This window comes from Netta rufina (genome assembly GCF_964035555.1).
Source record: "Netta rufina genome assembly, chromosome: 1".
NCBI lineage: Eukaryota > Metazoa > Chordata > Aves > Anseriformes > Anatidae > Netta > Netta rufina.
The window spans coordinates 131,156,079-131,169,310 of NC_140123.1; the positions used below are offsets into that span (position 1 = coordinate 131,156,079).

Sequence of the window (13,232 nt, forward strand, 5' to 3'; positions counted from 1 at the left end):
CTGTTGTTGCTCAGGGCCCCACTCAAAATAGTTTCTCTTTCGAGTCACTCGATATAGAGGACTCACAAGCTGACTATAGCCTGGCACATGCATTCTCCAGAATCCCACGAGGCCTAGGAAAGCTTGCGTTTCCTTTTTGCTAGTTGGCGGAGACATTGCTGTTATTTTATTGATCACATCCATTGGAATATGGCGACGTCCATCCTGCCATTTTACCCCCAAGAACTGGATTTCCTGTGTAGGCCCCTTGACCTTGCTCTTTTTAATGGCAAAACCAGCTTTCAGGAGAATTTGGATTATTTTCTTCCCTTTCTCAAAAACTTCTTCTGCTGTGTTGCCCCACACGAGGATGTCGTCAATGTACTGAAGGTGCTCAGGAGCTCCCCCTTGCTCCAGTGCAGACTGGATCAGTCCATGGCAAATGGTAGGGCTGTGTTTCCACCCCTGGGGCAGCCGATTCCAGGTGTATTGGATGCCCCTCCAAGTGAAAGCAAACTGTGGCCTGCATGCTGCTGCTAAAGGGATGGAGAAAAATGCATTAGCAATATCAATTGTGGCATACCACTTGGCTGCCTTTGACTCTAGTTCGTACTGAAGTTCTAGCATGTCCGGCACTGCAGCACTCAGTGGTGGCGTGACTTCATTCAGGCCTCGATAGTCCACTGTTAGCCTCCACTCGCCATTAGACTTTCGTACTGGCCATATAGGACTATTAAAGGGTGAGCGAGTCTTGCTGATTACTCCCTGACTCTCCAGTCGGTGAACCAACTCATGGATGGGAATCAGGGAGTCTCGGTTGGTGCGATATTGCCGTCGGTGCACCGTTGTGGTAGCAATTGGTACCTGTTGTTCTTCAACCTTCAGCAATCCTACGACAGAAGGGTCTTCTGAAAGGCCAGGCAGGGTAGACAGCTGCCTAATCTTCTCTGTGCTCAAAGCAGCTATGCCAAAAGCCCACTGGTATCCTTTTGGATCCTTGAAGTACCCGCTCTTGAGATAGTCTATGCCAAGGATGCACGGAGCCTCTGGGCCAGTGACAATGGGATGCTTTTGCCACTCATTCCCAGTTAGACTCACTTCAGCTTCCAGTACAGATAGTTGTTGGGATCCCCCTGTCACTCCAGAGATACAGGTGAGTTCTGTCCCTTGGTAGCCTGATGGCATTAAGGTACATTGTGCGCCAGTGTCCACTAAAGCTTTGTATTCTTGTGGTTCTGATGTTCCAGGCCATCGGATCCACACAGTCCAATAAATCCGGTTATCCCTCTCCTCTACCTGGCCAGAGGCAGGGCCCCTCTAGTCCTGGCTGGAGCATCTGCCATTTAATTCTTGCAAATGAGAGGTAGAGGTCCCTTCATCATGGTCAAGAATAACATCAGCTCTTCTACTGCCTCTGGGGTACTGTCCAATAGACACCGGAGCAGCATTTCTCTTAGGAGCCCCTCTTCTTGCTGCTGTATTTCCTTTCAGTTCACGTACCCGAGCAGCTAGAGTTGAAGTAGGTACACCATCCCATTTCCTCATATCTTCCCCATGGTCACGCAGATAAAACCACAAGGTGCCACGTGGTGTACGTCTTGGGTACTCTCTCTCTTGAGCAGGCGAATGCTGATTCTTAGTGGCTGAAGTATCACTCTGTCTAGATGAGGGGGAATATACTTTCTCCACAAGCTTGTCAAGTCCTTTAGACAATTTCTCCACAGCTGAGACACAGGACTGTAGCGGAGCAGAGAGATTGTCTTCATATTTTTGAAGCTGGCAGGAGACATCATACATCGTTGGTCCCATCCCCTCATCCCAGTGAATTGCTGCCAGGGTACTGGCATGTGCTGATGGTGCACTCCGCACAAATTTACGCCACATGGATGTTGTGCACTGGACTTCATTGGGGTCTTGAGGTGTCTGGGCATTGTCCAAATCACTATAAATCATCTCCCGCACAGCTAATTCCCGCAGATGTTGGAGACCTTTATCCACAGTGGTCCACTTGCCTATGTGATATACAATATCTTCCTTATGGGGATATCTTTCTTTGATAGCTGCCAGGAGTCGTCTCCAGAGGCTGAGGGCCTGTGCTCCTCTCCCGATTACTTTGTCGATTACCCTTTCTCTAGAGAGGGATCCCAGCTGCTTGGCTTCATTGCCTTCTAATTGTAGGCTACTGGCCCCAGCATCCCAGCATTGGAGCAGCCAAGTGAGGATGTGTTCACCTGGGCGTCGACCATAATCCTTTCGTATTTCTCGCATCTCACTCAGGGATAAGGATCGAGTGATTTCTGATTCCTTTATGATTTCCGTCTCGTCTTCCTGCTGTTTTTGTGACGGCTCTGCTTTAGAGGTGCCTGCCAATTCCCCTTCTCCCTCCTTCTTAGGAGAGCCTTCTTCCCTTACTAAACGAGCTGACCTCCGTTTCCATTGTTTTGACTTGACTATGGGGGCGACTGATACCATAGTTGGTTGGTCCTCTGGGTCAGCCACAGCGTGTGTTACTTGGTCATCAGATTCAGAGACTTCCTCCCGCTCTTCAAATTGCTGGATGATGTTAAACAGTGTTTGATAGGAATAAACCAGGACCCAGCACAATGCTGCAAGCTGTTGTTCTCCGGCATTATCAGGGTCAGGACATACAACTCTCAAACATTCTACCAAGTTTTTAGGATTTAGCACTTGCTCAGGGGTGAAGTTCAAAACTATTGGAGGAGACACTCGTGACAGGTATCTGCTAACATCATCCCACACACCGTGCCACTCACCACAAGACTGTTTTGGGACAGATTCCCAAATAAGTTTTCTAAACAATCGACTAATCTTAGAGAGAAAATGAAACCTGTTATTCAGAATTAGAAATAGCAATACATGGGTTACAGATGGATCTTCAAAATACTCCCAAACTGTTGTAATTAGCCCACTGTGAAAGAAGGGAAAGGTACCGTTCCTGATATTATTAATAAACTGGTGTCCAGATGAGAAAAGGAAGGCAGTGTAGTTCTGAATATTCTCTGGAAGATAGTTTCCATGGGACCCAAATGATAACAGCGCAGAGCCTGAATTCCAGAGTAAACCCAAGGTCAGTGCTTGGCAGCACAGCGAATTAAAAAAAGTGAACACAGATTGTAGCACTTTGTCGGATCGGATATATAGGAGAAAGGAGAATATGACACGGATTGCATGACATATGAACAAAGCTATTATTAACAGGACAATGTACATGGTTACTAGCAAGCAAGTGTGTTAGTTGTATGCGTTTAATCAATTCTATTTTTATCTCAACCCTTCGAGCCCCACGTTGGGCGCCAAAAAGGACTGTGGTGGTTTTACCGTGCTGGGCAGCTAAACCCCACAACTGCTCTCTCACTCCCCCTCCTTTAGATGAGGAGGGGGAGAAGTAAAGCAAAGAACAACTCACGGGTTGAGATAAGGATAATTTAATTAAAGGGAAATAATTATAATAATTAAATAAAGACTACCATGAACTAAACAATTTAACTAAGGGGAAGTAAAAGGGAAAAGGGGAAAAGGGGAGGAAAACAAACAAACAAAATAAATGAAAGCTATATGGAAGTGCAGAGGAAAGAAATTACTCTCTACTTCCCACAAATGAGCGATGATTGACCACGTCCTTGAAGCAAGGCCTCAACGCACGCAGCCGGTGTTCGAGAGGAGGACCGACGTCTTCTCAACGAGAGCCCACCCCTCCCCTCTTCTTCCTGTTTCCACCTTTTATTGCTGAGTGTGACACCACATGGTATGGAATATCCCTTTGATTGGTTTAGGTCAGCTGCCCTAGTGATGTTTCTCTCCTCACTTTTTGCCCACCCCCTAGGAGGGTTAGAGAAAGGCCCAATGCTGTGCCACTGCTGCTCAGCAGTAGACACAACACTGGTGTGATAACACTGCTGTTCCAGCTACAAGTACAGAGTATGGCACTGAATGGGCTGCTGCCGGGAAAGTCAACATTCCAGCCAGACCCAGTACAGATGTGTTGTACTTTCCAGTGTTAACCCTGTTTTTCTCTAGTTAATATTGCAAATGATGAGAAAGCAAAAATAAATAAATAAATCACAAATGAATGCAGTTCATTTGCCTATATTTCTCACAGCTAGAAACAGCAGTGTGGTTATAACCATCATGATTTTAGAACCTAACCATGATAATCATGGCCAATGATTTTGGACAAATCATGAACCATGATTTTCCACTTGACCAATCAGTACAGTTTAAAAAAATAGTTGATATGCATGCCCAAAACTTTGTCCAATTTTCCCCTTTGCACTTGTCTTAAAAAATATGGAATTTATCTTCAAACCTTACTGTATTCCATGCATAGAGTTTGAGGAAGGTAATAATCCGAGCTTGGTGTGTCATTGAAATACCATTTAAAACAGCACAGTGCTCTAGAAAGATAAGCCACAATAATCCATCCACAAGAATGCATCATAGGGGAAAAACTGCAAAACAGTTTTGAGACTATTTAGTAGGTGTGCTTATATCTTAGTTGATTATTTTAAGTATAGCAATGCTCAAAGAACTTTTGTTTTGGTTTAATCTTGGTTTTCTTATTCTTTATAGATTTATTTTAGGTGAATTGCAGTGCTAATTATAGCTCTGAGACTGCTATCCCTATTAACTTCAATGCTTGAAGCCACATCACAGTTTATGCATTAGTATAAAGGTGAGGTTATCCATTGGATCCTCTGTCTCATTCCTGACCAACTGACAATAGCATGATGAAATTAGAAGAAATTTCCTTTTTAAGCATGACAGCCACATCCTAAAAGTAATTTGTGTCTGGTCACCTAACCGGGGATCTTTCTGAAAGGCCTTGTTTCTTGTCAAGGGCAGAGAACTCAACCTCTGAAAATCAGACTTTTGAAGCTGTTTTATATTGGCATGAGGCTTCTCCACACAATAGCTTTAATTAAAAATCATAGTTTATGTTTAGGTATTTTAGGAGATTGAAATCAGTCTGAATCCAGTTTAATTTGGGAGAGGAAATCTGCATATTGCAGATAGAACTTCAGGTGAAGCTGAAGGGAATTCCATGCCCAGAGATTTACAGGCCTGAGTTTTTTGTGTATTTTTGAAACTTTGAAGAAAGCAAGTAAATATATTTAATGCTTGGGTTAAAAAATGTTGACAAATACCATACTTCATGTTGATAGAGCTACCAAGAAATTCCATAGGAGTTGGTATCACAAATCCTAGGGGACAATTATAAGTGGAAAATATGTTTTGATGAGAATAACTACTTCATTGTTACTTTAAATCTTAGACCACAAATAAACTGTGTAGGGGGTCTATTCTCACACTATTTATTCTTTCTATAGTTGTGAAATCAACATAGATGTTGGCTGTTCAGAAACGTCAGCAAACTCTCAGTAGATCATTAAGCTTGAGTTCTGCAAAGGAACATGAATAGTGAAAGAATTTTTAAAATCAACTTCATGATCACTTTAGAAAACAAGCTTTTAAAAGGGGAGTGTGGAATTGGCACAAAATTGTTATCTTTTGTTTGCACTTGAATTTATTGAGAGGTAAGCTGCTTCACAACAAAGTTGTTAACTAAAACCAATTGAGTAAATGTGATAAGTACAGCAGTCTCTGATATTTCTCATTCATATTAAACTTGGATTATAATTTACATTACAAATGTCATCACATAGAAAAGCCTCTTTAAAACTATAGAGGGCTTTTGCATCAGGACAAAGGGCACTTTGCCATGTGTATAGAGTGTGCATAATAAGATAAAGTGTGTAGTCTAAACCTGGCAGAATGACTGCTTACATCAGACAGATTTCACATGCTGCCATAGTGCTTCAGTTTTAGGAGTACTAAATTTGATCAGTAATTTATCAATTTGTTTGTCAAAAGCTGGAGTGTCTGATGTTAAACCTATTTTTTTTTGATCATGCAAGATTCTGTCAGTGATCATAAGTTATATTGCCATGATTTGAAAACTGATATTGTGGGATTTCTAATATTTACATTCAGTTATGAAACATATTTTTCGTTACCAGTAGAGAAGACTTTGAATCAAAATTCCAACATATTTAGGTATCAGTTAAGATCTAAATCTAGACTTTGAATCTGCATATATTTGATCAAAGCCACAGGAGTAAATGCTGAAAAAGTGAGTCAACCCTGAAACTGCAATTTATCAAATGAAAACATCATACTGTACTGTTATTACTTAAATCAATGCCAGTTTCTTTCCTGTGAATACTGAAGATGAATCATTCTGATTTCATCTACTTGGGATGATTTTAAAACAAAAATATCATTAATACATTAAAGAAAACAAAAGAACCCCACACTTAAAACAGGAACAAAGCCCTCTTTCATTACTTTTTCCACAAAGGCAAGGGTACATTTCTTCACACATATTCAAAATACTATTGTATGTTGAGCAGAAATAGTGAAATGGATGCTTTGAGAAACCATGCTTATTTTGTACTGCAAAGGCTTGAGAGACAGATCAAGCCCCATTACTGATGAAAGGGTAAATGGAGCTGCATTTGAATCAAAGAACATTTGAGTGGGTGATATACAGGCTGCTGCTGCTGGGTGAGAATGTCCAAAACGCACTGATAATAATATAATAAATACCAGACAGTGGACGGAAACTGGCCAGCAATACCCCCATCAAGTATTCTTATTTTGTTGGGAAGAGCTTAAAAGTAGTTACAGTATCAAAGCTAAGTCCTGCATGAGCCAGTTCTCCCATGCTGAGTAAGTAGTTCAGAGGAAGGAGAAGATACACTGTTGGCAAACACAAGGAGAAATGGAGGGTGTTTCAGCTCTTTTGATGAAATACTTGTATCAGCCCACAAAGGGCTTTGGTCAGAGTAGCTCCACTGTAGTTCTCTGGTTATGGGCAGCAGAAAGCAAGAAGGACTCAAGATTTCTTGTTAGTGTCACCAAAACTCTCCTTTCTTGTCACGGAGAATCAGATCTCTGGAGCTTAACAAGCAAAAATTTCTGGTAAATGCTGGTCTTCAGTTTGAAATATGCTATTTCAAGAGAAATCCATCAAATTTTTTGGTGTTCCATGGTTACTAATAAAGGTTGTATTTTTATCTACTGCCATTTAACATAAAGAGTCCCAGAACACTTCATAAGGTAAAGAGTTATCAGAGATCATTTACTTGGATGGGAAATACAAATACTGGTAAAGTAGACTAAATTTCAAGGAAGTCATTAAAAATGGCCATGACATTTGCCTGAAAAAGGTCAGGCAAGTATATTGAACAGAATATGGAGAACTGATTGAACTTATTTTAAATGACCATGATAAGAAAAGGGACCTGGGGTTATTGTTTGATAGCCAGTTGAACATGAGCCGGCAGCGTGCCCAGCTGGCCAAGAAGGCCAATGGCATCCTGGCTTGTATCAGGAATAGTGTAGCCAGCAGAACCAGGGAGGTGATCGTCCCCCTGTGCTATGCTCTGGTGAGGCTGCACCTTGAGTACTATATTCAGTTTTGGGCCCCTCAGTAAAGAAAAAACATCAAGGCCCTGGAGTGTGTCCAGAGAAGGGCTATGAAGCTGGTGAAGGGCCTGGAGCACAAGTCCTGTGAGGAGCAGCTGAGGGAACTGGGGTTGTTTAGTCTGGGGAAGAGGAGGCTCAGGGGAGACCTTATTGCTCTCTGAAACTACCTGAAAGGAAGGTGTGGGGAGCTGGGGGTCGGCCTCTTTTCACGTATAGCTAGTGACAGGACTAGAGGGAATGGCTTCAAGTTGTGCCAGGGGAGTATTAAGTTGGATATTAAGAGAAATTTCTTTACCAAAAGGGTTGTGCTGCATTGTAATAGACTGCCCAGGGAAGTGGTTGAGTCCCTGTCCCTAGAGGTCTTCAAGAAATGTGTAGATGTAGAACTTAGTAACATGGTTTAGTGGTGGACTTGTCTGTACTAGGTTAAAGGTTGGACTAGATGATCTTAGAGGTATTTTCCAACCTAAGTGATTCTGTGATTCTATGTATTCAGCTGAAGGAGCCTTGGATGTTTTAAAGATGTCATGTTGAGTCATGTTGTCCCCAGAAATAAGAGACAGTTTGTATTAGGTCAGATGCTTAATGTTATAGCAAACCTCTGCTTTTGAGGGGAAGGAACAGAAAAAAAAATGAATGTCAGACATCATTGACTGAAAAACCACAATGGCAATAACTTCAAGCCCTGTATTAAGTGGCAAGCAAGAGCCGGTGCTCCTAATAGTAATCTTGATGTGAATGGGGACAGTTAACTATATGTACTGAGATCAAAGGAAATGCTGGGGTTTTTTTGCACAAAGAAGTGGTAGGGAATGGTATTTTTCCTGAAGGTCATTTGGATGTTACATAAAGCTTTAACAATGACTACAGCTGATGATTGTGGTTACTAGACATCTGATGACGCTTACCAGGAGTACAAGTATGAAATCAATGCTGATGCATTGTCTAATAATTAGAGTTTCTTCCTTCTTTGAAGATTCTTTGAATTTGAAGAATCTCTGGTGTAATCTAGTGTCAGTCTACTGAAGTCAGCTGTGTTACTGTGAAGGTACTGGCCCCACTTTCTTTTCCATACACAGCTTTAATAAATGAACTCAAAGGGAAGAAAATGACATTCTTTCCATTTACTTTAAGTAGATTTAGGGCAAGCCTTTAAATAGCTGCTGTGCTGTGCCAGAAAGGTGAAGGGTGACGGAATTTCAGTGTTGGCTGGAACAAGCTGCGCCTATCCATAACTCTAACTTAGAAGGTACTGTATATGAGCAAATTTTAACTGCAAGATGCTTTGGTATTTTTGAGAAGAGCTGCTATAAAAGTGTAAAACTTAATATTCTGTGGGTATTTGAAGGAGAAATCCAACAGCTTAATGAAAGATGGTCCCTTCAGAAAGATTTCTGATACACTCTTTTCTGGTAAATCCTCGTAAGTCTGGATAGAACAGACTGTTTTGCCATGCAGTGAGCAAGTGCATAGTATGGCACAATTTCTGCTTTCAAGAGCTTTCAATGTACAGTAATAAAGCAGGCAACAGTGATGTCAAGATTAAAGTGGTGAAGGTTGTATTGAACAAAAAATGACCAAATGGAAGCATAATTTCTGTCCTGATAGGGCAAAAGGGACCTTTCTATCCATCAGGGTCTATGCTAATGCTGAGTACAGGTCAAAATGATACAAAGCCATTTCAATACTGTAGACAGTGGAATACCACATGCAATAGCTCTGAGGAGAAAACTGGTGGAAAGCATTGTGTTAAGGCAGTGCTGTTCTCTAGCTATGAGTAATAAGACTATATTAACTGTTCACATGCTGACACTGAAAGACACACTGGTTCTTTCCTTAAAGATTTCTCTGACTTTGAAGTTGTCTACCTCTGCCTTTTCTCTGCTTTTCCAGATGTTGTCACCCCAAATGGCTTGAACATTAAGAAATTTTCAGCAATGCATGAGTTTCAGAATTTGCATTCCATGTACAAGGCTAGGATCCAAGAGTTCATTCGAGGTCATTTCTATGGGTAAGCTTTTACTTTTCAAAATTCAGCAATGGTTGTCCACTATTAAAAAAAACAAACAAACAAAAAACTACAAAAACAAACAAAAAACAAAAAACAAACAAACAAACAAACAAACAAAAAAAACAGAAAACACAGGAAGAACAACAAATACTTCATAATGGAGGTGAAATATTACCAACTTAGTCAAATATCCATCTGGGATTTCTCAATCAGAAGCTGAAGGAATTTCAGACACCAGCTCTAGCCCTGCTTAACATCTTATGGAATCAGGCAGATGTTCAGAAGAAGGTCAGAAGGTCTTTTTTTTTTTTTTTTTTTTCCAATTATTTACCCAAGATAGAGTTTATCAGATTAAGATATCACCGTAATTCAAAGAAAAGCCTCTTTGTCATTATTTTCTTGAGACAGTAAATTCCTCCAGAATAGAAAGCTGGTGTGTGTTTTGTATGATTACATCTTGAAAAACATTTTGTGCTTGTCTGTTTTTTTGCTTGGTTTCAGCCACCTTGACTTCAGTCTTGAAAAGACATTATTTTTCTTCATTGCTGGGAGATACGAATTTTCCAACAAGGGAGCTGATATGTTTCTAGAAGCCTTATCAAGATTAAACTTTTTGCTGAGGGTAAGAAAGCTTCTGGAAATGTAGAAAAAGTAGATCTTACACTCAAACTTACCTTACTGTGGAAGTGACATGCAAGAATTTCCATGCAATACTCTTGGTTTACAGGAAAATAATTATGGAATATTCAAAGTTTTCATAAAGCTTTCTCCCTGAATCATCAGAACATACAACACTCTCAGGTTGCTTAAAAATAATTAATTACATAGTTCAAGAAGTTAATCTGTGGTTACGACCCTTGTTTTTAAAGAAAAGTACTAAAAATATGCTTAAAGAATTAGCTCTGAAGGTATACTTATCAGAAGGCAAATAAAAAATCATCCTGTAATGATGCAACTTTAAAACATCTTTTTAATGCAATCACATAATTGATTAGAACCTGACCGTGATTTTTTTTTGACTACTATTATCATATTGGATGGGAATCTTGCATTAAAATTCCAAGTACAACAGTGTCCTGATGAGTGAGCATGGGGAGGCCAGTCACTGCACAATGCTTCTGTTTTCTCAGATAAAAATGAATGCAATGTTTCTTAGTTTGTTTATGGAGTACTTTAATGGAGAAAAGACCTAGACCTTGTCATGACCAAAGAGCAGAGAGAGTGACCTCTGCAACTGAGGTCACTGAAAACATCTCCAGATATGTCACAAGGACTATATTAACAATAAATAAATAAATATATATGTATATATATTTTTTTTAAAAAAAACAGGCTGATCAGTTTTCAGTCATCTCACAAGTTGTCCCAGTCTCTCTTTTGTACTTTGTCACTTAAATGATGTGGAAAATCTGAATAAAAACCTTGATACAGTATTGTCAGCAGGGCTGACAAAATACTGGTGTTCAAGGCCCTAAGTACACTTGTTCTACTGCTGCCTTCTATTAGAATGTCATTGGAGCCTGTGGATTTCCTGGAAATGCTAATCCACTCACTCATACAACGGATCACCTCATATAACTTAAGGATATCCTCCACAACTTTGCCAAATACCTGTGTTTTGTTGTTTGGCAATGCTGTGCAAAAATAGCTACCTTTTATTGGCATTTACACATCTATGAACTATAAATGCTGATAACATACATGCAGAAGGTCTTGCATGGTAAGAAGGAAAGAACTGCTTAAGCAATTATTGCAGCATTCTATTATTTTATCTGATGACTGATGCAAAACAAATGACAAGCAGCTAGGTTGATGGAAAATCAACAGAAACTGAGGTTAGTTTTCCAGAGTACTCCAGAAGTGTACTGGGGCTTGCTTTTCCCGTTAGCTGAATGGCTTTATTGTGTTACTGTTCCAAAGAACACTTGCTCTGTCATTAATTCCGGAGAGGTGATTTGGCTGGGAACAGCACAATAACCTGTACTATCTGTGAATCTGAGAATTATAGTGCTTCTTGAACAAGTCTCCAGCAGTGTGCCTGAGCCTCAAAAATACATAGCATTGGATAGAATTATTTTACAGTATAAAATCATTTTCCTTTACTACTAAAACGCTTGACTGATATGTCAAAGATAAAGTATGTATATTACGGCAGATTGTTAATATACGCTGAGATAATAGCATAATGGATTTTGGACCTGCCTTGAAGAAAAGGAAGGGAGGAATCTTAAAATGATAGATTAATCTTATTATTTTGTACTGCACGTTTTCCCATACTTCATTCTGAGAGAAGGTGTGCTAACAGCGTGTTTGTGTGTCTAAAGTTTAGAGGAGAGGCAATTAAAAATAATGTAGTTTTTACAGCTCTGAACATAGTTTACTCTTAGTTTTCTTTAAAGAGCTGCTGACATGAGTAAACCTCTTTCTGCTCCCTGTGAGGAGTTTCCCTATAACCAAATTGTCATTTTTTTTTGTCATGTAGTTTTTGTCTTTGGAGTGAGATGGATGTGAGAGATGATCAAGAAGTTACTAGCAGTTCTTTGTGTATCTGGCAGATTTTGTGCTAGGAGTTCAGGTGCACAGTGGTTGCTGATAACATCTCTTTCAGAACATTCATCTGAGGCAGTGTTACTATGGAAGATAGTTCTGCTGGCTATAGAGAATCCCTTGCCCTGTGGCTGACTATACCCCAGCTAGTAAACTAATTTCTCACCTCTTTGAGCCAACCACATTTATGTCACATGAGAAAATCTGTGTTGTATTTTTAACTCTTTCTGTTTATTTTCACATCCTAAGCCATGGTCCTTAAGCCATGAGAAGTCAGGGAGATCCATATTGCCCAAATTGGAACTCGGCAATTGACATCTGTTTACCTGTATCTGTTTTCAGCTATACTTCTGACTTGACAAAAACTTCACAGCTGAAAGGAAAGTAATAAGATCAGAGCCTTCTTGGATAACTAATCAAAGTGTGTTTAGTTTTGCTGTGGCTAATGCTTAGTGTTAAAGTGGGCAATGATACCGTGTGGTGAGATTCTCTTTTCCTCTCTGTCTCATGTCCATGCAGGTACATAAGAGTGATGTTACGGTTGTTGTGTTCTTCATTATGCCAGCAAAGACAAACAATTTCAATGTGGAAACCCTGAAAGGACAAGCAGTCCGGAAGCAGCTCTGGTAATTACCATTGTCACTGAAGGTCTTGTGTAGTCAATTAAGGAGACATGCAAATGTTTCTGATGAATAATAATGCTTTCTTTTTGCTCTGCTAAAATCAAGGATTGTGAGTAACATTTTGATTGTGAGAATGTATTTGTGGGGATGAAAGAGATGGGAATGATAAATAAGGGTAAATTATATATTTTTTGTTCTAGGTTATTTTTAGTGAAGTTTTCTTGTCATGTTTTGTAACAAGGTAGCAGCCAGTACTTGGTTTGTAGTGACAAAATCAAATGCTCCAGAAAACCTAGTCTTCTGGATTTGTTCTGTTTCCTCCTTTGGACTTGACACTGAGCTGCCACAAAATAAGGACTGCTTGCTAATTTACTAGAGTAAGCTTCTCTGCCATAAGTGGGGAAAAAACCCTACCTAATTACATCTGCTCTCTTATTAAGAAATATGGAAAGTGTTCTGTCTAATCCAGCAGAAAAATAGCAGTTGATATCAATTGTGTGTAATTTTCTATATAGTTTACAATGAGCGATGGCTAGACCCAAGTGGTGAAACTTGCAATTACA

The 13,232-nt window shown here is 39.9% G+C and overlaps 1 protein-coding gene across 1 annotated transcript in view; it reads left to right on the forward strand.

Moving 5' to 3' along the window:
* GYS2 (glycogen synthase 2) overlaps positions 1-13,232 on the forward strand; it is a gene marked incomplete at both ends in the record, with an annotated part of 54,594 nt that overhangs the window by 26,836 nt on the left and 14,526 nt on the right. Inside the window, 3 exons of the mRNA XM_084305620.1 lie at positions 9,382-9,499; positions 10,001-10,121; positions 12,566-12,672. Coding sequence (XP_084161746.1) covers positions 9,382-9,499; positions 10,001-10,121; positions 12,566-12,672 — 346 coding nt within the window. The remainder of the gene's footprint in view (positions 1-9,381; positions 9,500-10,000; positions 10,122-12,565; positions 12,673-13,232) is intronic.